The sequence below is a fragment of the Nannospalax galili genome, unplaced genomic scaffold (assembly GCF_000622305.1).
Source record: "Nannospalax galili isolate Female #2095 unplaced genomic scaffold, S.galili_v1.0 scaffold375, whole genome shotgun sequence".
Taxonomy (NCBI): Eukaryota; Metazoa; Chordata; class Mammalia; order Rodentia; family Spalacidae; genus Nannospalax; species Nannospalax galili.
The window spans coordinates 193581-220325 of record NW_008337054.1 but is presented as its reverse complement, the minus strand read 5'-3'; the positions used below and the strand labels follow the sequence as shown (position 1 = coordinate 220325).

The window sequence follows — 26745 nt, the reverse complement described above, 5'->3', positions numbered from 1 at the left end:
AATGTCAAATACTACAAAAAAAGGAAAGAAAAGACATCAGATTTGTAACAACCTGGGTCTAAGTACAAATAATATCTTTGAAGATAAAAGAAAGATCTTTGCATTCAGAACTATATGTCAGTTGTTCTATTTTTCAAGTGTAGAAGCAAAATAACACTCTCAAACATTTAAAGATTCTGAAAGGTCAATGTCCACTTAATTTCTTGGAAAGAATTTCTAAAGGAAGAATTGCTAAATGATGTTTACTGGAAGAAAACATGTTGGTTTAACATATACTGTCATACAGGGTGCAATGGAGAAACAAATTTTAATGAAACTTACTAGTTTTAAGTACTGGTTTAAATCTTTTGAATAAAAACTAGAGCTGAGCATGGTGGTGCACACCTTTAATCCCAGCACTTGAGAGGCAGAGGCAGGCAGATCTTTGTGTGTTCAAGGCCAGCCTGATCTACAAGGTGAGTTCCACGCCAGCTGGGGCTACAGGGAGACTCTGTCTCAAAAAGACCAAAAAACAAAACAAAACAAAACAAAACTAACATTACAGCCAACATGTAGATAGGCAAGAAAAGGTAACTCAAAATATGCTATGGTTCTTGCTACAAAAGCATATTTTGGAGTAAAGGGTGAAGCTCAGTGATAGAACAGTTACAGAAGGCTGGAGGCCATGACCCCAGAGCCAAACCTGGGCTGGAGGTTCCCAGCACCCACACTGGGTTGTTCATAACTGCATGTAATTCCAGCTCTAGGAATCCAACACCTCTGGCTTCCTCTGAGGGTACCGCACTCACCACACACACACACACACACACACACACACACACACACACTCCTAAATTTAAAAAAAAAATTTTTTTAAACCTATCTGGGGACTGAAGAGGTGGCTCAGCAGTTAAAAGCACTGGCTGCTCTTGCAGAGGACCAGGGTTTGATTCCCAGTACTCACATGGTGGCTAACAAGCATCCATAACTCTAGTTCCAGGGGATCCAGCACCCTCTTCTGACCTCTGAGAGCACAGGACAACATGGGTGCACTTACCTACACGCAGGCAATACATTCATACACACAAAATAAAAATGATAAATAATTAAAAAAAAACATATCTGAAACTAGTAGAGCATATAAATTTGTGCAAACTATTAGAAAAGGGCCCAGAAGGTCACTGTAGCCTGGAAATTCCTCATTCCTCCAAAAAGTGTGAGTGACATGTGCAAGCACGGAGAATGGGCATGAGCATGAGTGATGCAGGGCAACCTGGGAAAAGGGGTGGAGCCGTAGCTATATTGGAACTTGGAAGCGAAGCATATAGCTGGCTAAAGAGTGGCAAACAGCGGAATTCATGGATGCGGGTGGGCAGGGAGAGATGAGGCACTCAGACCATGGGGTGAGATAGTGCTTAAGCTGATGGAGACTACCAGCAGGGCTTGAATGACAGATGAGTTATGAGAAGTTGTTTCTTTGTAAGTCACTCCTTCCCAGAAGTCATAAACTGTGCAAAACCCAAACAGAACTGTGTTAGCTCAGTTTTGTTAACCAGCGTCAGGACCAGGAGACCTGGTGACTGAGAGCTGGCCTCCCAGAGAGCAGGAAGGGGAAAATTTAGTCAAACAAATTGGCGTAGTTGGCAGATGGCGCTGGAAATGACAAACTGCGCAAGTTCGGGAAAAGCAAGGGAGCTAACGGCAGTGCTGACATGGATCACACAATGGATCATGAAATATGTAATTAGAATGATGTGGGCCATGCAGACACAGATGGACTCAAAGGGGAAAATCCCTGGGCCACAGCTGTCCTGTAAATGTGAGAAAATAGTTCAGTTACTTGTATGTGAAAATTCTTTAAAGGTTCTAGGGAGGCTAGAAAAAAATTTTACAAGCCTTGGAAGCAGATGGAGAAGCCAGAGAGGGGGCATGGCCACTATTTTGCATAATAAAAGATTTGCCAAAGGCAGAAGATGCTGAAAAGGTTAAGGAGTTACTCTCAGCCTCAGAGCTTGAGAGAGAGAATAAAAGGGAGATTCTAACTTGTGTAAAGTTAGGGGACCAGGGGTCCAAGGACCCAGGAAAAAAGACAGGAAACAACCCAGAAATAAAAGTAGCTAAAGCTGCCCCTCAGAGTCAATCTTTGATACAAACAGGAAAAAGATAACAGTATGTAATGAATGTAATAGAAACATAGCGAATATCATAGAATTTAGAATATAGAAATAGAAATCTAATCTGTAAAAATGAAAGTGATTGAAACTGCGAGCTATGTGACAGCTATGGTTGACAAGATAAGCTGAACTAGGAAGCATGAGCCTTAACTGAGTGAAACAGAATGTATGTGTGAGTGTGATAAGTAACCCAAGAGCAGTCACCATATCTAAGACGCCAGCTGAACTCACTGACATCAAGACTATGACAGACTGACAGTAAAAAAACATATAAAAAGCCAGAGACTCGAGCAGTTCACCAATGCTTGGCAACTCCCAAGATCGAGACAGACCGTCCACTCTGTCTGGCCGCATCCCGACTCCCTGCCCAAGACATCGAGACACTGAAACATCCGAGACGCCTGAGACCTGCCACGACTGCACATGATCATCAAGACTTGTGGCCGAGAGACTTCAGTCGGGAGAAAACAATGATCATGGCAGACGCTGAGAACCTAAACACGGAGCACCTAAGGACTGGGACATTGGGCTCTGGTCTGGAGGTACTCCCTAAGATCTAGGAGCTCTGAACATTGGTTCAGTTCTTCCTATTTCTCCCCTTGAGTGTTTGTGAATGTATTTTGGGCTTGTTGTGTGAAATATATTGTACTTGTAACCTCTCACTCATGTGGAATCTCTTCTGTCCGTATGCGCCTGTCCTGGCTCTCCCGAGCAGCAATATCTGGTGAACCGTCTTTGGACAGTTCAGACCTTCAGGACCAATCCAAATCCACCTCAGGACACAGTACTATAACTAGGAGAAAATACTCCACACTGGAGCTGTTGAAACTAGGAAAGACTTATAAGCAAGCAATCAAAGAGCCCCTCACTACATGGCTCGTGAGGATATAGGACATGGGAGCAAATAATGTCAGTATAAGTCCTTCAGAAGCATCACAGCTGAGTTACATAACCACCCATCCATCCTTGAGACATAGGCTGTTAAACCTAGACTAATGCAGGGGGGAGCAGTCCCTAATGGGATGGCTAGTGCAAGGCATCAAAGACACATGGTCATCACCAAGGGAAACTCCCATGATTAACAGGGGTTAGAGTACTATAAAAGAGGGAGAGGCATTACTGAGAACTAGGAATAGAAAAAGCAACATATAATGGCCAGTTCACTGGGCCAGATAGGGCTGTGTTCACCAGAGTTATAAAGGAAAGCTTAATTCAACTGGGAACTCGAGAATGGTATAGACCTTTAATGGTTTTGCTAAGTTCTTTAATGGGACAGGATCTTTGTAAAGTGAGAGAGGCTTTAACAGATCTAAGTGACTCAGCCCAGCATGTAAAATGTGTCTGTAGAATAACACCCTACAAGAGACACAAAAAAGACAGGACAGAAGAAATGGTCCATTTGGGTTACTCGAAGACAAATGTGGCAAGATTTATGTCAAGCCCAAATTCCCAAATAAAAAATGGATAGAAAACTAAATTTGGTACTAAGGAGTTTCTGGAAGGCATTAAACGCAGAAGAACAGTTCATAAAAGGCATTCAGAGGATGAAAACTGTCCCAGGGTGATTAAAGATCCCCAAAGATTAAATAAGGTACATTTCTCTCCTGAGAAAACCTATGCTAGGGATGGAGGCAGTTTTTCCCACCAGGGCCTCCCCCAGCAGCCAGGTATTGTCAATGGAGAGGTGGCAGATATGCCTACAGCCAGGAGGCAGACCCAGGGCCTGCCTGACTCAGGGAACCAACAGGTGCAGTGAGGACAAAAGAGACCCTATGCCTCCTTAGCCCAGTGCAGGGTCAGGCAACTTGAGCCAGCATCTGTAAATGTATCAAGGATGAAAGAATACAAAGAGACTCCATGTAAGAGCCCCAGAATGTGGAAAGACTCCAAAGGGATAACTAAAGATAGTAAAGAACTAACCAAATGAATGCCTCTTACCCATGCTATGGTACCTAACAAAGATCTATGGAGAAAGCAATTAATACAAATGGATAAAACCTTTCCATGCTGTGTTACCTTGTCTATGATTGATTTAATATATGATGTTAACCTTCCCTCTAGTGTTTTACAGATGTGAAACACATGTGAAAGATACCTGAAGAAACAAAGGCCAGCTATAGCTGTAAGATCCTTGGGAGTTTTATGGTTGGGTAAGATAAAAACAGAAGCTCCTAAAACTATACAACTATTAAGAAAAACTACAGTACCAGGGGTGGGTTGCCCCTCTATGAGCTGTTGGTCAGCAAGAGAGCCTAGAGGTTCTCAAATTAACCAAGGCTATTGCCACTAATGTCAGTTGTACACTAGAAAGGTCAGTAAGGCCATGTTGCCAAAGACACTGCATGATGTGAGCATGGGAAAAGAAGAAAGAGAAATGAAAAACTCCATGCCACTGGATGGATGGCTTTCATAGTGCCAGAAAGTGCTATGCAGATGGTTGGGGAAAAAGGATCCCCTATGATTCTGTTCAACAATGGACCCCACGAGCTGCACACTATGGACATGCCAGGCATGTAGTGGAATAATGGCTTGACTAACACATGTACTGACAAATCTCTAACTGGATAAGGCCCGCTCCTAGAGATGGAACACATATCTGGTGCTGTAGACCAGACCAACTTCTTGTGTCAGGGAAGGCTACAGGCCACAGCTGGGAAGGTGGCCGCGTCTTGAAGATGAATGATGGGGAGGCCCAAGAGGTCAATATCTCACCATGATACAAGGGAGATCATCCTGCATCTATCACTCCCTCCAAGGCTCAGGGAAATTCATGGAAGAGGTGGTGGAAAGTTTGTGAGAGCTGGAGGAAAGAGGTGGAGTGTAGCCTGGAAATTCCTCATTCTTCCGAAGAACATGGGTGACAAGCACAATCGTGGGCAACTCAGGGCACCTGGGAAAAGGTGTGGAGCTGCTGCCATATTGGAACTCCAGGAGCAAAGCATGCAGCCAGAAAGGTAGTGGGAAATGGTGGGGCAAGACACTTGGATGCCCCGCCTGTCTTGTGAGCTCTGCAGGGCGAGATGAGGGTAAGACCCACGTGGGCATGAAAGCCAATAGAAACTTCAGGAGGGGCTTGAGTGGCACGTGGGTTATGAGAAACCATTTCTTTGTAAGTCACTCCCTCCCAGAAGTCATAAACTGTGCAAAAACCCAAGAGAACTGTGTTAGGTCAGTTTTGTTAACCAGCATCAGAACCAGGAGACCCAGTGACTGAGGGCTGGCCTCCCAGAGAGCAGGAAGGGGAAATTTTAGTGAAACAGTCACACAGCAAGTAGTAAAGAACACACAGAGGAGAAATCTATGGGAATCATGAAAGGGAATTTGTTTTAATTTTTTAAAGAAATATTTTGCAACTAGAGGCATGGCTCAGTGGTTAAGAGTGCTTGCTACACTTCCAAAAGACCTATGTTCAGTTCCCAGCACTCCAAAAGCTCACAACTACCTGTAACTCCAGCTCCAGGCAAACACCCTCTCCTGTCCTCCAAGGGCACTGCATTCATATGGCATACAGGCAGACTCAGACTCAGACTCACACAGACTCACACACACACACACACACACACACACACACACACACACACACACGTAAAAAAAATAAAATATGAAATAAAAAGTAAATCTTTAAGAAAGAAATATTGGGGCTGGAGTGATGATTCAATGGTTAAAAGCAGTTGCTGCTCCTGCAGAGGACCTGGGTTTGGTTCCCAGCACCCACAAAGCAGCTCACAATCATCTGTAATTCTACTTATAGGAGATAAGATGCCCACTTCTGGCCTCTATGAACACTGCACACACATGGTGCACATACATGCATGCAGGTAAAACATTCATACCTATAAAATTAAAATAAATACAATGAAATGTTTTAATATACATAATTAAAAATAATTTTGTTCAATCTCCAGTACTGCAATAATAAACATAAATAAAATTAGTTTTTAAAAGGGAAATACCTTTTAATATGTAAAGAAGAGGGCTTCAAATTCCCCTGGAACTGGGGTTAAAGATGGTTCGTAGCCACCATGTGGGTGCTGGGAATCAAACCCAGGTCCTCTGCAAGAACAGTCAGTGCTCTTAACTGCTAAGCCATCTCTCCAGGCCAGGGATGAGATCTTAATACTTCAGAAAGAGAGACAGGAGAATTGCTGCAAGTTAGAAGCCAGCTTGGCCTACACAGTGAGTTCCAGGTTAGGCTAGTCTACACAAGACCCTGTCTCAAGAAAAATAAATAAATAAATAAATATAAAAAACATACACTTACAAAATCCCATCCATTCAACTGTCAGGTATTAACCCCAGAGAAATGAAAGCAAGTGTCTCTGCCAGGTATGGTGGCTCATGCCTTTAATCCCAGCACCTGGGAGGCAGAGGAAAGCAGATCTCTGTAATATCCAGGCCAGCCCCACTATAGGGAGAGCTTGTCTCAAAAAGACCAAAAAAAACAAAAACAACAACAAAAAAAGCATGTGTCTATACAAAACTAATTCAAAAACAGAAAATAATTCAAATGTCTATCAATAGGTGAATGGATAAACAAAGTGTAATACATCCTAGTGATAAAAAGAAATAGCCTGGGTGGGGCTGGATTGAAACTCATAGTGGAGCACCCGCCTAGTGTGGCTAAGGCTCTGAGTTTGATCCTCAGTAGAGGAAGAAAAGGAGGGAGTTACTAATAATTGTAGATGAATCGCGAAGTCATTATGCTGAGTGAACACTTTCAGGCAAAATGGATCATGTTCTATAGTTCCTTTTCCATAAAACTGTAAAATGATGTGAACTAATCTGCAATGGAAAAGAGCGCTTCAATGACTGGGGAATGAAGAAGGAAGCATTGGTCGGTAGAAGGATCACATGGAAAATGGAAACTCTGAGGTAACAATGCATTCTTCATATTGATTGTGGTGGCTTCACAGGTGAATAGAAACACCCAAACTTACCAAGTATATATTTACTTATGCAAATTATACTTTAATACAGCTATTTTTAAAATGTAATCCCAAGGAAAAGAAATCCAATGAGCTCTAGCTGTTCTATCATCACTTCCCAAATAGCAAGTGCCAGATGGAGGCACTTGTCAAGGAGAAATGCCACTGTGCAGTCTGGGGAGCAAGACACCTGTGGGAGTTTCAGAGCTTGAATTCAGGTTGCCAGGCAGCAAGCATTTTATCTGCTCAGCTGTCTCACCAGTTCCTGTCTGTACCTTTTTTTTCTGCATTCAACCCTGCTTCCAATTAACAAGAGCAAAGTACCACAAGACTGATGTAACAGAATAGCCACATGTCTACGAATGTCTTTCTTCCCAGGTAATATTGCTAGAAGTGGGTGTAATTTTGAACTTGTCTTCAGCTGAGACTGAATTTCTGTGGCTGGAGCTTCTCGTCTTGGGAGGGTGGGGTGCTGAAGGAGACCCCTGTGAAGAGGGGAAGTGTGTCAGTTTATAAACACAGGGTAGCTATAAAGCGAAATATACATATAGCTGTAACCACAGAGCTGGATATTCTTCTCTGCCCCTGCCTTCTAGCAGACCCCCAACTGTTCACTGTAAATGGTGGCCAGACCAGCAAGAGTGCCATAAGGTACATAAAGCACATAAAGTACTTAGGTACATGAGGTACACAAGGTAAATAAGGATCTTTGCAGAGACCCCTTAGACCAGTGTGATGCATTTTATCACTCCGACTGAGTGTATGTGTATGTAGTGTAGCAGAGACTGCTCTGGCCACTTCTACAAAGCCTTCCTAGCCAGTGAGTAGGCCCTGAGAGATCTGGGAACGGGAACTTGCTGAAGGTCACAGACTTGACAAAGCAGTGCATTCAGCTAGGGCCTTCACCACCTTACATAGTAAATTGTGGTTTCATTTGCATATGCTAAGAATTAAAATTTACACCAGACTGTCTTCCTATAATCCTCTACAAAATAGCTTCATGCCACTGTTCAGCTTCTAATGTCAAATAGCCTATATTCATAATTTAATACAGAAAACATTTGTCATTTAAAAAAAATCAATAAAATCAGCATCAACAGCACTAAACAACAAAATTCATTTTATTTTATTTTACTTTATTTTATTTTATTTTGGTCTTTTTGAGACAGGGTTTCCTTATAGTCCCAGCTGGCCTGGAACTCAATGTATAAACTGGGCTCCTCTTCATCTCACAGAAACGTACCTGCTTCTGCCTTCCAAGTGCTAGGATTGACAGTGTACACCACCACTCCCAGCTTAACAAATTTTTAAAAGAGAAGATAGGAAAACATCAGACTACTTTATGCATATAGGAAGCGCTGCTTAGTTTTCACTAGGGTTTGTTTACATGTATGTCCTGGTTCATAACATATATATGTTGTATTATTGTGGGCCGCAGGTGAAAAAAAAATTAGTAGCCTGTTGCTGAATACCAGGAGAGGTTTCTTTTATATTAGAGAGAATGCTGACAAATTTCCACCTACTCACTCCACCTTCCACCCCCACCCCCGCCTCTTTTTGAAACATTCTAGCCTCAAACTCCTGTGTAGTGGAAGATGATCTTAAACCACTGATCCTCCTGCCTCCATCTCCTGAGTGTGGGGTTATAGGCCTGCACCACCATGCTTGGCTTATGTGGTGCTGTGGATGGAACCCAGGGCCTCCTGCACATTTAAGCAAGCACTCCACCAACTGAGCTAACCCCCAGCTCAAGACCTCCCTTTTTGTCCTCTCCAAAATCTGCTTAAGAAACCCCTAGGGCCAGAATGGTTTAATGGGTGGAGCACCAGGAACTGTAACATAACAGTCCAGGGTTCAAGTCCCTTTCCAGGAGCTCACAGAATGCAGCTCTGAGTCTCCCCAAACAGCTCCCCACTTCCACCGTGCCAGAGGGAGTTTCTATCAGCAAAGAAAGTGCCCCAGCCTTCTACAAAACGCAGGCTCTCCACGAACCCCTTCTGATTGAGCCATGGCTATGTCAAGTCTGGTGGACCAGAGTAAGAATGGTGAAGAAGAAAGGACAGAGGACAGCAGCTGCTCTGCAAAAAGTACGAAGTCAGGGACTAGCTGCAGGAAAACGGTGACTCAACAAGTAGCCCAAGGGGACTCTAAAAGGCAGCTGTTACGGTGGGATGAAATTCCTAAGAGCAAAGTTCGCTCTCCTTCCATGAAGGTTCCTGAAGGCCTCCCAAGTGTGAGGCAGGGCTGCAGATGTGAAAAAGAGAGATCCATCGCCCTGTCAACAGGAGGGGCACAGAGACTAGAAAAAGGCAGTGACAAACCCTGAAAAGCAAGATGTTCTGAACCTTAAAGAAGAGGAAGAATCGGGGTTGGAGAGATGGCTAAGCAGTTAAGCACACTGGCTGCTCTTCAGAGGAGCTGGTTTGGGTTCCCAGTACCCACATGGCAGCTAACAACCTCCACAACTTCAGTTCCAGAACATCAAATGCCCTCTTTTGGCCTCCATGGGCACTGCACACACAGGGGCACTTACATACAGGCAGGCAAAACACTCATACACATAAATTTAAAAAAAAAAAAAAAAAAGCAAAAGAGAGGAAGTGTGAGGAAAGCGTCCAAGAAGAGTTGTGAGCAAGTTAAGGGTATAGGAGGTTAGGGGTGCAGTTTGAAGGCAAAGAGAGGAGACATAGTCCTGGGAGCATTTAGATGGCATCTCCTCTCTCCAAAGGCTGACACAGGCTGCTCTCTCACCCACATCTGGCTCCTCTTCCCTACTTGTTTCCTCTCTACCAGCCATTCAGACCTTCTAGAAAGGTCTTACCTCACAATTTTGCCTTATTTCTCACTATACCCTGAGCTTTCCCCAGGCTCTTTTTTTTTGAGACAGATTCTCACTAAATAACCCTGGATGGCCTGGAGCTTTCTGTGTAAGACTAAATTGGCTTTGACCTCTCTCTCTGCCTCCTGAATACTGGGATTAAAGGCATGGGCCACCACACCAGGCCAGGTTCTTTGCCTTTTATTCAGGCCTACTTCAAGGTCACCCTCTCTGACCTACATCACACCCCACACCACTTCCTAGGCCAGAACCTGTATCTTTTTTTTTTTTTTTTTTTTTTTCCGGTCTTTTTTGAGACAGGGTCTACCTGTAGCCCCAGCTGTCCTGGAATTCGCTATGCAGACCAGGCTGGCCTTGAATTCATAGAGATCTGCCTGCCTCTGCCTCCCAAGGGGATTAAAGGCATGTGCCACCAGGCCAGGCTAGAACCTGTATCTTTTTAATAGTTCTTTGCATAAGAATGATTTACAGCCAGGCGTGGTGGCAAATGTCTTTAATCCCAGCACTCACTCGGGAGGCAGAGGCAGGTAGATCTTTTTGAGTTCAAGGAGAGCCTGGTCTACATAGCGAGTTCCAGAACAGCTGGGGCTACAGGGAGACCCTGTCACAAAAAGACAGGAAAAAAAATAAAATAAAAGAATGACTTACAGTGTGGACAGAATCTGAACTAATGACTTTTACTTAACCTTGCACCCAAAAGCTACTATTTATAATGTAAACAAACTCACTGAGCCATGTGCTCTTGTGTCCCCAGCATATGACCTTGATTTCTCAGGACCCCATTTTGCCCTCCACCCAAGACAGTGAATAAATGTGGGTGTGCATGAATTAGCATATCGAAGAGCTTGAAAGCAGGGTATTCATATTCATATACTCATTGGAAGCTGTGAATAAGTGAGAAGAATGCTTGGCATTGTGTGTATGAGACATTTTAGGCCTAGGGATTAAAGGACAAGAGTCTCTGATAAGAAAAGAATGACTCCAAACTTGTAGTCCACAATTCCTGCTGGAGAGACTGTCTGAATAAAAGTATGGGTGAGGCCTGGCTTGGGAGCACAGTTCCTAGAAAGATCTGAAGGAACAGGTAGTTGGTTTTCAGAGTTCAGGTCCATTCTTAGTCATAAAACTAACACTAAGAGTCAGGCTGATTCTTTATTCCAAAATAACTGCAATATGGCTTAGAAACAGAGTAGTCCTCACTACAGAATTCTTTGACTTTGCATGTCTGTCCTGTTGGTTTCCTTGTTTGTTGTCTGTCTCTCAGGAATACAAGGCAGCATGTAACAGCAGTTCAATAGATTCCTCTGAATAAATTAGTTGACATCAAAAATGGGCTAGCTCACCAATTCAATGCTGGGGAATTTAGCATTTACCCAAGCTCCATGAGGAAATCAATGAGAATACAGAGGGTGATTAGCATGATCAGATTCACATTTTGGGAAGTTCCTTCCAGAGACAGACTCCCAAAGAAGGGTCTATTTGGAAAAATCAAAAGGCTGTTCTGGGGTCTGGGGAGATGGTTCAGTCAGTGAAGTATGTGCAGTGTAAACATGAGGACCTAAATTTGGACCTTAGAACCAACTTAAGAGTTAGGTGTGGTGGCATGCACTTGTAATCTCAGCACTGGGAAGACAGAGACAAACAGATCCTTGGGGTGTTCTGACCAGCCAACCTAGCCTACTTGGTGAGTTCCAAGTCAAGTGAGAATCCCTGCCTCAAAAGATGTTCCTCAGACAGCACCTGAGGAACAGCCTCCATACACATGCATGCAACTCCCCCTCACACACACACACACACACATGCACGTGCACACACATACACAAGAAACTCCATGTCTAACTTTGGCCCAGATCAGCACTTGGAACTGTGTTAAGATGATCAGTAGTACTGCATAGTAGAATTACATATAGTAGAATTACCTACTATAGTCAGGGACATGGAGCAGACCTTCCCATCTTTCACTTGGTCCTGACCCTGTCCAAACTTCTCAACTGAGGAACTAAACGGCTGAAGGTCCTAAGGAAAGCCAATCCCTCAAGTAACAGCAATCAGAAGAGAGGGTCACCTAATTGGGACATTATCAGTCTTTAACATCTCAGACTAGTTATTTAATTTGGAATTACCCAGTAACCAGCAGAGCCCTATCAAAACTCAGCAGCCTTGTAAGAAGACGAAATGTGGTTAGTGCCTTTGAGCACAGGGATGCAGGAGACTGTATCTGGCTGACCTGTGGGTTGGGAATGCACATAGTGAATGAGCCAGAGATAAGGAAAATGGGAGTATAGTGTCAGTGTGTACCTCCTCACACAGGTCAACAGCACTGGCCTCCCTCCTTGAGTCTAGAGACTCTCTGGGGAAAATAAGACAGTGTATGATGTACTCTGCATGAACTCTGGCTCATTACAACTGAAGCTATTAGATTAAGGAGAGTTCTTTGAGAAACGACACTTTTGAACAGGCCCCAAGCAGGAAAATTTAAAACAAAGATTTAATAAATTAGGATAAGGTGATGGCAAAGTGATAGCAATGGACAGGTTGCAAAATTAGTATCAGACTTGAGTCCAAGTGCCAGCTCTGTCATTTTCTAGCTGGGTGTGACGCTACACACATCCCTGAGCCCATTACTCTTAATATCCTTTTCCATCAGTCTCACAGTAACAATAAAGACCAGTAAAGAGACTAGGAAGACCCATAAGAGGGTGATCACCATGATTGGATTCACATTTCAAGAAGTTTCTTCCAGAGACAGACTCCCAAGGAAGAGTCTATATGGGAAAATCAAAAGGTTGTTCTGGGGTCTGGGGAATAGAATCTCTGGCCTGAGTGGAGACCTAACATTCCAGTTGAGCAGGTCAGTCACCTGGCCAAGGCACCACTCCTAGGAAGGCAGGAGCTCTTCGTAAGCCATGCTAAAGAGATAGGCAGAGATAGGCAGAATAATTAGTGTTTTTCCTTCTCCAAATCCCTGCCCCCAGCACAGTAGCTTACCAGGTTCAGCCTGCTTTTTTTTTTTTTTTTTTTTTTTTTTTTTTTTTGGTCTTTTTGAGACAGGGTCTCCCTGTAGCCCCAGCTGTCCTGGAATTCACTACGTAGACCAGGCTGGCCTTGAACTCACAGAGATTCACCTATTCACCTGCCTCTGCCTCCCGAGTGCTGGGATTAAAAGCGTGTGCCACCACGCCCAGCTTAGCCTGCTTTTCTAAATTCTTCAGAGCAGCCTAACCTCTTGTTTTCTTCTGTCTCTTTTCTAAGCATGCTTATCCTAACATGTTGTGTTTCCCAACATTTGGGTTTCCTTACTCTTTCTCTAAAGTTCCCCTTCCTACCATGTAGCTGCTAGTCCACCATGTGGACTCCACGACACTTAAATTGCATGGCTTTTTCCTTCTCTTCCATCATCTTCTTCCCCCTCTCTCTCTCCTTCCTCCTCTCCCTCTGGCTCTGGGCAGCTGCTGAGATTTACAGCTCGCCTGCCCTGGGAGTCTTAAAATTGTCCTTCAGCTTCTGAGTCCATTCTTAAATCCCTTTATTAATGACACCAAGAACCCCAAGAGGAGACCCCAATTTTCCCTGCACCATTAGTACACAGTCACCTACACACACCATTTTTTTTCCTTTTTTCTCCCAACCTAAGCTAGCCTAGGCAACCAGGGAGTCTTGTGGAATGTGACTGTAATAGGAGAGACTCACTCACCTTAGATGGTTCTGCTAGTAGTATTCTGTAGGTTAACAAACACTTAAGGATCTACCTAATTTCAGTTTCTTCCTCTTTCAGGAAGAGGCTGTTGGGACTCAGTTTGCGATCAATAAATTCTGACTCAAAAGAGAATGAACCATATGAACAGCAATAGTACTACCAGGAGAGAAATATGCAAAAATCACTTAGATTCACTGTCTACTTGATTACTTAGTAAAGTGCTTGATACTTAGTAAAAACAATCAAATGAAAATAAGTCATATATTTTCAAAAGCATGAAGGTGGGGTTTTTTATTTATTTATTTATTTATTTTTACTTTATATGTGAAAATCAAATCATACTGGTGGGCAACTAAATACCATGACCGAATAAATATGTAACTATTTATCTAATATACCCATTCAGTGACATTTCTAACGTGTTGCAATTTACCAGTGCTCCTACAAGAAGGAAGTGTTCATAGGAACTTTCAAACAATTACTTGAGAAAGTCAAGACTGCTTCTACACAGGCCTCTATTACACACTGAAAAAATCTTTTCCAGAGGTCTACGAGAAAAAGGAAATCTACCAGTTTCCCAGACACATAGTTCAGGAGTGAAAAACCTGTCTGAGTCACAGCAAAACTAGAGACAGCCACTGTCACCAAAGAGCTATAAAGTTTTGGAGGAGGTGAGAGAATTTTAAAAAGGCATCAAAAAAAAGGAGGAAAGAGCTAGGGAAATGGCTCCATAGATAAGGCTTGCTGAGCAAAAGCCCAGAGTTTGGATCCCCAGAACCTACTTAAAGACAGAACCTACTTAAAGACAGCAGGCATCTATAACCTGTAATCACAGTGGGCCTTCTGTGAGATGTGGGGTGGAGACACTGGAACCCTGGAAGCTCCAGTGCCCAGCAGCTAACAAAACACCCTGCCTCTAAGATAGAAGGCAAGAAGGCTCAACACCTGAGTTGTCCTCTGATCTCAGTCCCGCCCCCACTTCTCTCCAGTGCACTGCCACCCCACACAAGAATTTTTTTTTTTTTTTTTTGTCTTGACAGAGTTGCCCTGTAGCCCCAGCTGTCCTGGAACTCAGTATGTAGACCAGGCTGGCCTCAAACTCACAGAGACCTGCCTGCCTCTGCCTCCCGAGTGCTGGGACTAAAGGAGTGCGCCACCACGCCTGGCTAAGAATTTTTTTTTAAGTAAAAAATACAGGGGTTGGAGAGATGGCTCAGCAGTTAAGAGCACTGGCTGCCCTTTCAGAGGATCCAGGTTCAGTTCCCACCACCCAAACAGAGCTAATAACCATCCATAACTTTAGTTCCAAAGGATCTGATGCCTCTTCTGGCCTTTGTGAGCAGTGCATGATACAAATACACTTACATACAGGTAAGCAAAACACACATAAAATAAAAATAAATTAAAAAAAAAAAAAGGCAGACATAGGCCTTTAATTCCAATACTCAAGAGGAAGAGGCAGGCAGATCTCTATGAAATCAAGGCCAGCCTGGTCTACATAGTGAGTTCTAGAACAGCTGGAGCTACAGAGAGACCCTGCAGACAGGGTCACCCTGTAGCCCCAGCTGTCCTGGAACTCACTATGTAAACCAGGCTGGCCTTGAACTCACAAAGATCCACCTGCCTCTGCCTCCCAAGTGCTGAGATTAAAGGCATGTGCCACCTTGCCCGGCCTGAGACCCTGTCTCAAAAATACCCCCAAAAGAAACAGGGGCTGAAGAGATGGCTCAGTAGTTAAGAGCACTGGCTGCTCTACAGAGGACTGGGGTTGAGTTCCCAATACCCCTAATGTAGCTTGCAACCATATGTAACTCCAGTTCCAGGGAGTCCCAATGCCTTCTTCTGGCCTCCACAGGCACCAGGAACACACATGGTACACTTATATACATGCAGGCAAAACAGTCATACACATAAAATAAAAATAAGTAAAAAACAATTTTTATCTTTTTGAGACAGGGTCTCCCTGTAGCCCCAGCTGGTATGGAACTCACTATGTAGACCAGACTGGCCTTGAACTCACAGAAATCCACCTGTCTCTGCCTCCGAGTGCTGGGACTAAAGGCATGTGCCACCATACCCAGCCTAAAAATAAGTAAAATATTTTTTTTAAAAAGAAAGAGGTGGTTTTGGAAGCAAAAATGTCCTGTATTGCTATGGGTTTTGCAAGGGTGATCTAAACAGTGTGACCCTTGAAACACAGACACAATAGAAAGACAAGGCCTTTCAAAGTCAGAGCCCTTTCTTATCCAGAACTTCCTGGTTATGCCTTACACTATCTTATGTTTCCCTTACACTATCTTATGTCAGCTCTAATACTAAAATGAGAGAGAGATTTCTAATAAAAGTAGAGCACCAGGCATGGTGGTGCACCCCTTTAATCCCAGTAGGTAGGCAGAAGCAAGTGGATCTCTGTGAGTTCTGAGGCCAGCCTGGTACACAAAGCAAGTTCCAGGCCAGTCAGGGCTCATTGTGGGACCCTGTACCAAAATAAATAAAGGGGCTGGAGAAATGGCTGATAGGTTAAGAGCCCTGGCAGCTCTTGCAGAGGACCTGGGTTCAATTCCCAGCACCCACATGGTGGCTAACAACCATTTGTAACTCCAGTTCCAGGGGATCAGAAACCCTCTCTGGCCTCCTCAGGTGACATAAGTACACTTACATAACATGCAGGCAAAATACTCATTCACATAAAAAAAATTAATTAAAAATTTTAAAAAACAAATAAAAAAACAGACAAAAATATTCTCTAAATATAGGTATGAAAGCAACCACTTGAGCAAGGTATGACTTTTAATCACATCACAAATTTGTTAAAAATGCAAGATGCTTGCCTGGTACACACCTTTAATTCCAGCACTTGGGAAGAAGAGGCAGGTGGATCTCTGTGAGATCAAGCAGCCTTGTCTACATAGCAAGTTCCACGCCAGCTAGGGCTACAGGGAGACCCTGTTAAAACAGCAACAAAAACAAGATGCTTCAAGACTCTATGGTTATCCCTACACAGGGCCTGTGCTGGATAGCTTTAGTGTCAACTTGACACACCTGGGTTGAGGGAGCCTCAATTGGGGAATTTCCTCTATTGGACTGGCCTGTGGCTATGTCTGAGGGGCATCTTCTTGATGAGTGATATGGGAGGGCCCAGCCCACTGTGGGTGGTGCCACCCCTGGGCAGGTGGGCCTGTGTTGCATAAGAAAGCAGGCTGAGCAGGGGCCAGGAAAGCAAGCCAGTAAGCAGTGTTCCTCCTTGGCCTGTGCTCCAGCTCCTGCCTCCAGGTTCCTGCCCTGAGTTCCTACCTTGGGCTCCCTGATGAACTCTGACCAGGGTGATATAAGATAAATAAACCCTTTCCTCCCCAAGTTGGTAGCTGTCAGAGTGTTTTGTCACAGCAATGAAGAAACAAACTAGGACAGGGCCCATACTAAATCACTGTATCACTGACTCCAATGTTAGTATATGTGCTAGTATATATGTTAGTGTTCCTGTAGCAAAAAGCCCCTTAAGAGAAAACTAGTCAAGAGAGTAAGAATCCCTGGCCTGAATGAAGACCCAACTTTCCATTTTTGCTGGGTCAATCACCTGATCAAAGGACCACCCAGGAAGGTGGGTTCACTTTAAGTCATGCTAAAGAGATGGGTGGAATACCCAGTGCAGTGAGATGGTGAATTTTTCCTGCAGTGCTTCTGGACTGGGTCAGACATGCACCTTTCAGTAAGTATGCCTGCTTTTCTAAAGAACTCAGAAATCTCTCCTTTTCTTCTCTTTTCTAACTGATTTCTCTAATGCTCTAAGCTGCCCAACATCTTGAATTTCTTTACTTTTTCTCTAAAGCTCCCCTTCTCTTCCCCACCATGCACCTACTAGTCCATCAAGTATCTGACCTCCATGTAGGTTCTAAAACCACTTGGCTTCATGACTATTTTCTTTCTCTCTTCTAGTCTCTTCCTAAGGCAGCTGTTGAAATTACAGTTTGCCTGCCCTGAAAATTTTATCTTTAAATTCTAATAAAATTTTCCTAAAGCTTCTGTTTGAGTCCAATATTAACTTCTTTTACGAATGAGACTAAGAACCCTGAAATGAGACCCTGTTTTCCCTTGTGCTATCAGTACATTTGCTGTTGATGCACGTGCCGGTCACATCGTTTTTAATTACTCTGTGATTCTAGTTCAGGAATACTGTAGTTCTAAGGCCAAAATGAAATCCAAGAGATTAGCTGTGGTCGCGGTTGTAGTAATCGACTCAACTCCTTTAAGACAAGGCATAATTTCAAGAACAGGGCTGGCATTAGCTCACCTGTAGCTTATGATATGGCCTCAAAATGTCCCCTACCATCTCTGAGCCCTGGGTTCACTACCAGAGCAAGTATACTCTGCAGATTCTGAAGAAACAATGAGAAGACCAATTCACTTAAAATTTAAAATTATTTTTAAAAAGAGGGAGCTGCTGCTCTTTCAGAGGACCGGGGTTCAGTTCCTAGCACCCACATGGCAACTTAAAATTGTCTAAAACTCCAGTTCCATGGGAGCTGACGCTCTCTTCTGGCCGCTGCAGGCATTGCATGCACATGGTGCACTTGCATACAATTGTGCAGGCAAAACAATGGTATACATAAAATACAAATAAATAAATTTTTTAAATTTTATTTTATTGCTACTGGGGCTGGAAAGATGGCTCAGCAGTTAAGAGCACTGACTGCTCTTACAGAAGACCTGGGTTTGATTCCCGGCACGCACATGATTGGTTGTTAACAGCTATCTGTAACTCTAGTTCCAGGGATTTGATGCCTTTTTCTGACCTCCGTGGGTATTGCACGACATGGATAAACTTACACAGGCAGCATACACATAAAATAAAAATAATAAATAAAATATTAAAAAATAAAAATAAATAAAATATATTTTTTTAATTTTAAAGAGCTGGAGATGTAATGATAGAGTATTTGCCTAACAAGCATGAGGTTCAATCCCTAGAGCTTGAAAAGAAAAAGAGGGGCAGTGAGATGGCTCAGTGGGTAAAGGCTACCTGACCACCTCAGTTCAATCCCTGGAACCAATACAGTGCAAAGAGAGAACCAACTCCTACAAATTGTCCTCTGACCTACACACATGTACTTACACACATGCAAACTAAATAAATAAACAAATGTAAAAAAAGGAAAAGGAAAAAAATGGGGGTAAAGGAAGCTGGCACTAATTGAATTCTGGTTTTGTTGGGGGGGGGGGTTTGGTGGTTTTTGTTTGTTTGTTTGGTTTCTGAGACAGGGTCTCTCTATGTAACCTAGGCTGGCCTTGAACTTATGATCTTCATGCCTTTGTCTGAAGTGCTAAGATTAAAGGACTGTACTACCACACCCAGCTTACTAATGGCACTGGGTGAGAATTATTAGATTTACTGCATGTATACTCTTTGTTAATGACCTGTCAAAAGTGAAGATGTTCTCAATTTGACTACTGGACTATTGAAACATTGGGTGCCAAAGAAATAGGAATTTCCCCAGGACTCTCATGCTGGAAGAAGGAAAAGGCTCCAGCAAGAGGGACCTGACTCCCAGAAAGAGATGTCACGTAGTTCTAAGAACTTGTCAGACCACCTTACAGGGTGAGTTGAAGCCCAAACAAGGTCAGTGCTTGGTAGGACCACACCTTGACCCTGGCTGCCTAGATGTATATATCCTTGGCCCTCTGTGTAAACTTTAATATCACTTCAGGACCCCAAAGATAGACTTAATGGGGTCACTGGATCTCTTTGCCCCTTTCCCAATGTGTCCACATTGAATAAATCTCCCTTTTCTGCTTTCCACTATTAATTTGGCTCTTTTAAAATATTTATTTATGGGGCTGGAGAGATGGCTTAGCAGTTAAGAATGCTGGCTGTTCTTGCAGAAGACCTGGATTCAAATCACAGCACCCACATGGTGAATAATTGTCCATAATTCCAGTTCCAGGGGATCTGAAACCCTCCTCTGCCCTCCTAGGGCATTGCACGACACAGGTGCATTTACATACATGCAGGCAAAACATGCGTACACATAAAATGAAAATAATAAAATAAGCCGGGTATAGTGGTACACACCTTTAACCCCAGCACTCTGGAGGCAGAGGCAGGCAGACCTCTGTGCGTTCAAGGCCAGCCTGGTCTACATAGTGACCCATAGTGACCAGGACAGCTAGGGCTACAGGGAGACCCTGTCTCAAAAAGACCAAAAAAATAGAAAATGAAATAAATAAATAATAAAAAAAATTCTTTGCATTGCATTCTAAAATTCAACTGCATTTTATTGTATCATTTTGTTATCTCATTTTTATGATTTTGCTGTGGATTTTACTTTTTTATTTATTATTTTTATTTTATGTGTATGTGTGTATTGCCTGTCTGTAGGTAAGTGCACCCATGTTGTGCGATGCCTGCAGAGGACAGAAGAGGCTGCTGGATCCCCTAGAACTGGAGTTATGGACAATTGTTAGCTTCCATGTGGGTGCTGGGATTCAAACCCAGGTCTTCTGCAAGAACAGCAAGTGTTCTTAACTGCTGAGCCATCTCTCCAGCGCCCCCCTTTTTAAAATGTGTATGAGTGTTTTGTCTGCATGTATATAGGTGCATCACATGTATGTAATGCCCTTGGAGACCAGAAGAGGGCATTGGATCCCCTAGAACTAGAGTTGCCAATTTTGCTTTTTTTTTTAATTTGGCTCTTTTAGTTGCCTTTTTGAGTATGGGTAACTGAACCTGGCTCGGGGCACAGGCTGCGACTGATTCCCAAGTTCCCAAGTTCGTCACATCACCAAGGAAGTGTCATTGGCTCACCCTAGATCTTTGGTGACTCCAGTGACAACCTAAACAGTCACTTCCTTAGACTCTAAGGGAGTGCACAGGTCACTGTGAAAACAGACCAATTTAGGGAGGCTGTAGGAGTGGGCTGTCTTTGCCAAGTTTCTTCTAAATACTGAGAAAGACTCAAAGCCTTGTTAGCACAATAAGGTAGTAGTAGATCAGTCTCAGAAAAATTGGGAAAACTTGGGGGAAAACAATTTCACTTTCTGATTAAATACAATTGTGGGAGCATCCTGAGGGGTCTTTTAACAACGTTCCTTGTTACGTAAGTTTTAAAAAAAAATTTAGTTATTATTTTTATTTTATGTGTCTGAGTGTATTGTTTGCATGTATGTAAATGTACTTGTGTCATGCAATGCCCCAGGAAATCAAAAGAGGTAGTCAGATTCCCCTGGAACTGGAGTTACAGATGTTTGTTAGCTGCCATGTGGGTTCTGGGAATCGAGCCTGGGTCCTCTGCAAGAGCAGCCAGTGCTCTTAACCACTGAGCCATCTCTCCAGTCCTATGTCAGTTTTTTTAAGCACAGTAATTTGCTAAAGATTTAAAGTCTGTGTGTCAAAAAAATCATTATTTATGGTACAACTATGGATTTGTGTAAGGTGCGAAGGACTGAAACCAGGAGCCATGCATGGAAGCCAGGTGAACTTCAGGGCTCTCTCTCTCTCTCTCTCTCTCTCTCTCTCTCTCTCTCTCTCTCTCTCCTCTCTCTCCTCTCTCTTTCTCTGTGTGTCTGTCTGTCTGTATCTCTCCTCATTAAAAAAATTATTTTTATTTTATGTGTATGAGTGTTTTGCCTGCATATATGTAAGTGCACCCATGTCATGTCATGCAATGCCTGTTATGGTCAGAAGAGGGTGTAGGATGTCTGGAACTGGAGTTACGGATGGTTGTTAGCCACCATGTGGGTGCTGGGAACGAAACCTGAGTCTTCTGCAAGAGCATCCAGTGCTCTTGACCACTAAACCAGTCCCTTTCCTCCAGTCCCTCTCCTCAATTTTTTGAGACAGGGTTTCTCTCTAGACTTGGAGCTGGATGATTTGGCTACTGGTTGGCCACCAAGCCTCAGGAATCTGCCTGTCTTCCCCTCCAATGCTGGGATTACAGATGCACACCACCACTGCACCCCAGCTTTTAAATGAGTGCTGGTGATCTGAATTCAAGTCCTCGTGCTTGCACAGCATGCATTTTACCCACTGAGCCATCTCCCCAACCCCTATGGAATTGTTTTTAATAGCTAATCATTGTTCTCTCTTTGGCATTTTATTGGCGGGGGGCAGTATTTGAAGGTGAGATTTTTTTTATTTGAGTACCCAAATCAGTCCTTAACAGAACTAAAGTACCTGAGAACACTCCTGTTCTTCATGAATAAAATATGGAGTGGGAGCCAAAGGAAGGTTGCAATTTAAGTTTCACCTTAGCTACACTACATATTCAAACAGTACAGGTGGTAAAACTCACAAGGCACTCAGGTTAAAAAATAATAGCAGAGGTCCCTTCATAAATCTTACAGACTGGGAAAGGGGGTGCATCTTCTGCCTCAGTCTATATTTTCTTGTACAGTTTCTGACAAATGGCCTTAACCAGCAATGCTAGTCAGCCCTGCATCCCATTCCTAAGTTCTCTTGCACCAGGGAAGATTCTGAACCTCATGGGAAAAATCCCAAGTCTCCATAAAATACAGGCTCTAAACTCTGTTAGGAAAGGTAACAGGAAGAAGAGCCCACTAGCAAAATTCATTGCTCATACTATATATGTCTTTTCTCAGAATAAAATAGACAAAGCAAACTTTGCCAACAATAAAACAAGATGACAGGCTGGAGAAATGGTTCAGCAGTTAAGAGAACTTGCTGCTCTTCCAGAGGACCCAAGTCCTAAGTTCAGATCCCATCATCTATGTTGCGCTGCTCACAACCACCTGTAACTCTAGCTCCAGAGTATCTGACACGCTCTTCTGGGCACCTTCACACATAATTAAAAATAAATCTTTAGTTGCTTTTTTTTTTTTCTGGCGCTGAGGACTGAACCCAGGGCCTTGCACTTGTTTTGAGGCAAGCGTTCAAACCACTGAGCTTCATCTCCAACCCCTAAAAGAAATCTTTAAAAACAAAACCTGTCAGGTAGTGGTACACACCTTTATTCCTTATCACTCAGGAAGCAGAGGCAGATGGAACTCTGAGTTTGGGGCCAAGCTGGTCTACATAGTGAGTTCCAGTTCAGCGAGGGCTACATAAGACACTGTCTCAAAAAAACCAAAGAGGATTACAATGGAACAGATCAGCCAGTCTCCTGAAGGACACAGAAAGGGAAGACACAACTCCTGGCTTGCCCTCTCCCAATCCCAGCTCCTTGGCAGAACAGTAGTAATGACAGCGGAAGTCAAATTTCTGATAGAGATTCTGTATCAAGGCCTAAACCAGAGATCTGGACTAAAGTTAGGAAACCCTGGGAAGAACACAAGCCAGAAGACAAAGGAGAGTCTTCAAAAGATAAAGGAGTCTTAGCACAAGCAGGGGACCACCTGTGCACAACAGACAGGTGAGCAAAACCAGGCTTAGGTACTTATACCAGGGCAAATTTTAATGTGTTGCTCTTCTCACCACAAAATTGTACTGAAGCCTTTTATAGCAAGATTCCAGCCTGATCCCAGGAACTGGGTTGATGGTTTTATTACTGAAGTTATCAAAACATCAGCTTCAGGCAGGTTTGCCTTAAACAGCACTAGGGAGCCTCCAAGTCCAGGCTAAGTGGAAGCCTTTGTTCCAGGCATTTTAGCCTCAGGCAGGCCTTTACTTTCACTTCAGGTTCCCAAATCAAATTTAAAGGTGTTTCCCAAGCCCACCAATAACAACAGCAGGAAGAAAATAAAACAAAACAAAAAATCCAAGCAGGTCTGCAGCTTTCCTGGAAACTCTGTTCCCCAGGACAGCACCATATTACTGGCTTTACCTCTAGAATAAGGTCCTCTTTTTCTCTCTTTAAACTACCACACATGCACCCTTTCCTGCACATACATTTTCAAATACCTTGCAAACAACCCCCCAATCCAGCCTTTCCAGGGAAGATCTATCAAGTACAACTGAAATAATAATAAAGCAATTGAGTAATTTAATTAGGAAAAACTAGGCTTAGTGCTCTACTGTGGGACCAATTAGGAGGGGTATAGAAGAGGGAAGCGCACAGATGCACACGCCAGTTTAAACAAATGGAGATTTAGCACCAAGCCTCTCCACAAAAAGCAGCCAGGAAAAAAAAAAGAGTGCCCTCCTATATGAAGGCTCAAGGCTTAGTTAACTTTATTCCGTTTCTGACTGAAAGTAGTGCCTGCCAGATGTAGAATCAAAACTGTCTTCGGAGATGGACTTTGTAGAGAGAAAGTTTAGTTCAGAGCCGGGCGTGGTGAAGCACACCTTTAATTCCAGCACTCCGGAGGCAGAGGCAAGCAGATGGATTTCTGTGAGATCGAGGTCAGCCTGGTCTACATAGTTCCAGGTCAGCTGTGGCTACAGGGAGACCCTATCTCAAAAAGAGCCCCCCCCCAAAAAAAAGTTGAGTGAATTCTCAGTAAAAGTTCTTAAAACTGCAATCACGGGGCACTACTGTTGCTGACGCAATTTCTTCAGCGTGAAACATTAAAGTTCTTTCTCTAGAATGCTTACAACCTTCACGGAGAATGTTAACCGCCACATTCTACTGACCTTTTCAAGTGACCTTCCGCTTTGGTGGCAAAAAGAAATGTTAAGAAAACTATACTCGAATCCTAACTCAACTTCCTTAGGTCTTGGAAATAAAGCGCAGGAAGCCCCCACGGGCTGAAGGGCTGCTAACACCCGCTCCTCGAACAAGAAACAGTTTGCAAAGAATCCCCAGCGCCGTGCCCACTCCCGGACAGGCACTGCCAAGCCCAAACGGGGACACGAGGCGCAAATACAGCATCCTAGGGACGTATCTGCCTAGACCCGGGAAGCCCGTCCGTCCCCAGCGACTCGGGCCCCACCTGCGCCCCGGCAGCGGCCCCGCGGGGGAGGAGTGACACCCGCAGCTGTCGCCGACCTGGCCAGGCGCACAGCCGCCTTTCTCCGCCGCCGGCTCGGCCGCCGGTCCCTCCCCCACCGCGGCCCGGGTCCTCCCGGCCGCCTGCACCGAGCGCAGCTGCCCCGCGCAGGCCGGGCCGCGCTCACCTCGGTCTTCCGCCCCGCTGTCCAGCTCGGCGTCCGAGGACTCGGGCCCGGCCGCGTAGTCCGCGAGCCCCACCAGCTCATCCTCCTCGTCGTCCTCGTCGTCCTCGCCCTGCGGCTGCGGCTTCCCCAGCACCTGGCTCATCGTTCCTCGGGGCTCGGGGTCCCGCGCCGGCCTGCTCCCGGGCTCCCCGCCGCCCGCAGCCGCAGGAGCCAGCCGGAGCGCGGCGGTCCTCCCCGGAGCGAGGGAGCGACTGCGTGACCCAAGTCACCTGACGCTGTCACACACGCACCGCGCGGGCGCGCGCTCGCCTGGCCGCGGGCAGCGCTTGGCGGGCGGAGGCCACACGCTTGCGCCGCGTTAGGTGCGTGTGCACCCTGCGCCTCCCGGCCCCCGCACCTCCTGCACCGCCTCTGGGCACGAGGGGCCCCGCCGGGGTCTGTAAGACCACCCCTCCTTTCCCGCCCGCGCGCGGCGCCCTTGTCTTGAGTGATAGTTTTCCAGCTTTCCGTCCGTCCTGGGCCAGGGCTCAGGCCCCAAGTGGGCTGCTCCTGCCTGTACCGCCGGCCCAGGCTCCCACCTCGTAGCAGCATGCCCGGACTACGGGTGGATGCTGGGGCACCCCAGAAAAAGAACTCAGACATGTACAGCGGCAGGGCAGTTTCCATAGCAATTGCCTCTTAATGTGCCTCTTAGGATTCAGAGTGAATATTCAGAAACCTGCTCTACATAGATATAAATGTTTCCAAAGAAATCACATGCCTTGTAGCTGCCTATACTAAATAATAATTTACTCTGCAACCTGTCGGAAAATGTCTCGGGTGTACAACGTGCCCAGGGGCTTCATGGCTAGCTCCTTGTATCTCTGTGTAGTTTGACATGTTTCAAGCTTTGGGGGGGGGGGGCAGCTCTCAAATTGGAACAGTTACAATGTGGGGGTGAAACAAATATACTTTCCTCCCTCAGGAGCTTTCCACCATTGGACATAGTGTACCCACCCTTTCTGGAGAGAGAAAGAGAGGAGAGAGAGAGAGAGAGAGAGAGAGAGAGAGAGAGAGAGAGAGAGAGAGATTTAGAGAGAGAGAGAGAGACAGAGAGACAGAGAGACAGAGAGACAGAGAGGAGGAGAGGAGAGAGAGAAAGAGAGAGAATCATGCGCATGGACTTCCTTTACTTAAATACCAGAATAAAAAAATTCCGCTGGCCAGCCAATTGATCCAGATCCAGCAGGTGCCAGCAGCCCAGCAGGTGGTGTGGCAGAGGTGGAGAAGGTAGCTCAGGCGGGAAACTCTTGGGGACCAAGAGTTTCTGTGTCAGTACTAAATAGGCTACTCTATGCCAGCGGCAGGGTTGGGGGAGGAGGGGGCGTGTGCTGGGATGCTCTGGGCAGGAATAGAGGAGCTAAAGCCCTGACTCCTGTCCTGGATTTTCTAGAGAATGGTTGCAGACAACTAGGTGTATGACTGCTTCTAACAGGTTCTCTTGAATTCTACCTAGATTCTACAGGTAGAGGCAGTATAACTTGGTATGGCTGTATGGTCAAGGTCCGTCCAGGATTCTTGCAAAGCTTTTAACTGAAAAGGCGAAAAGGCCTTTACATGAAGAGACAAATTGCAGAGGTATATGCAGAGTTTAGGGAGTCAACACAAGGATCAGCAAGTGGGTGATATTACCACTTCTAAATGAAGGGAGCTAGAGTTCTGAAGAGGAGCCAGAAGTTAGAAACAGAGCTTACACTCAATCAGGAAGCAGCTGCTAAGAACCACCAAGTAGACAAGAGTGAAGGAATACCCTGACAGTTCTTTCCTCCCTTCCTATGGACTGTCTCTTTCCACTGTCCTGGAAATGCCTGCCAGTGGTCCACCCTAAGAAGAACCCATGGTGCATGGAAGGCTGAACCCTAGGGGAGGACAAAAGCTGAGTTGGGAAGCAGACAATGAGCCTCAGTGTGCGGTGAGAAGCAGGGTGGTAAATGGCAGAAGCAGGCTCTGCTTGCTCTCCATACAGGAGATGTCTTTCTGAACCTCACAAGAACACCATTTCCCCAAGAGTCAGTAGGAAGATCAAATGTGAAAGATTCGCAGGCAAGACAAAGCTCCTTTCCTATGGGTGACTTTCCTTTCTA

General features: G+C 44.7%; 1 protein-coding gene across 2 annotated transcripts in view; it reads right to left on the bottom strand.

The window, feature by feature from the left end:
• Rragd (Ras related GTP binding D) overlaps nucleotides 1-24844 on the bottom strand; it is a 59006-nt gene extending 34162 nt beyond the window's left edge. For both annotated transcript variants that reach the window (XM_008831833.2, XM_029562976.1), the window contains exon 1: nucleotides 24623-24844. In XM_008831833.2, the coding sequence (XP_008830055.1) occupies nucleotides 24623-24764 (142 nt within the window). In that variant the 5' untranslated portion in view covers nucleotides 24765-24844. The remainder of the gene's footprint in view (nucleotides 1-24622) is intronic.
• Between the last annotated feature and the right edge of the window lie 1901 nt (nucleotides 24845-26745).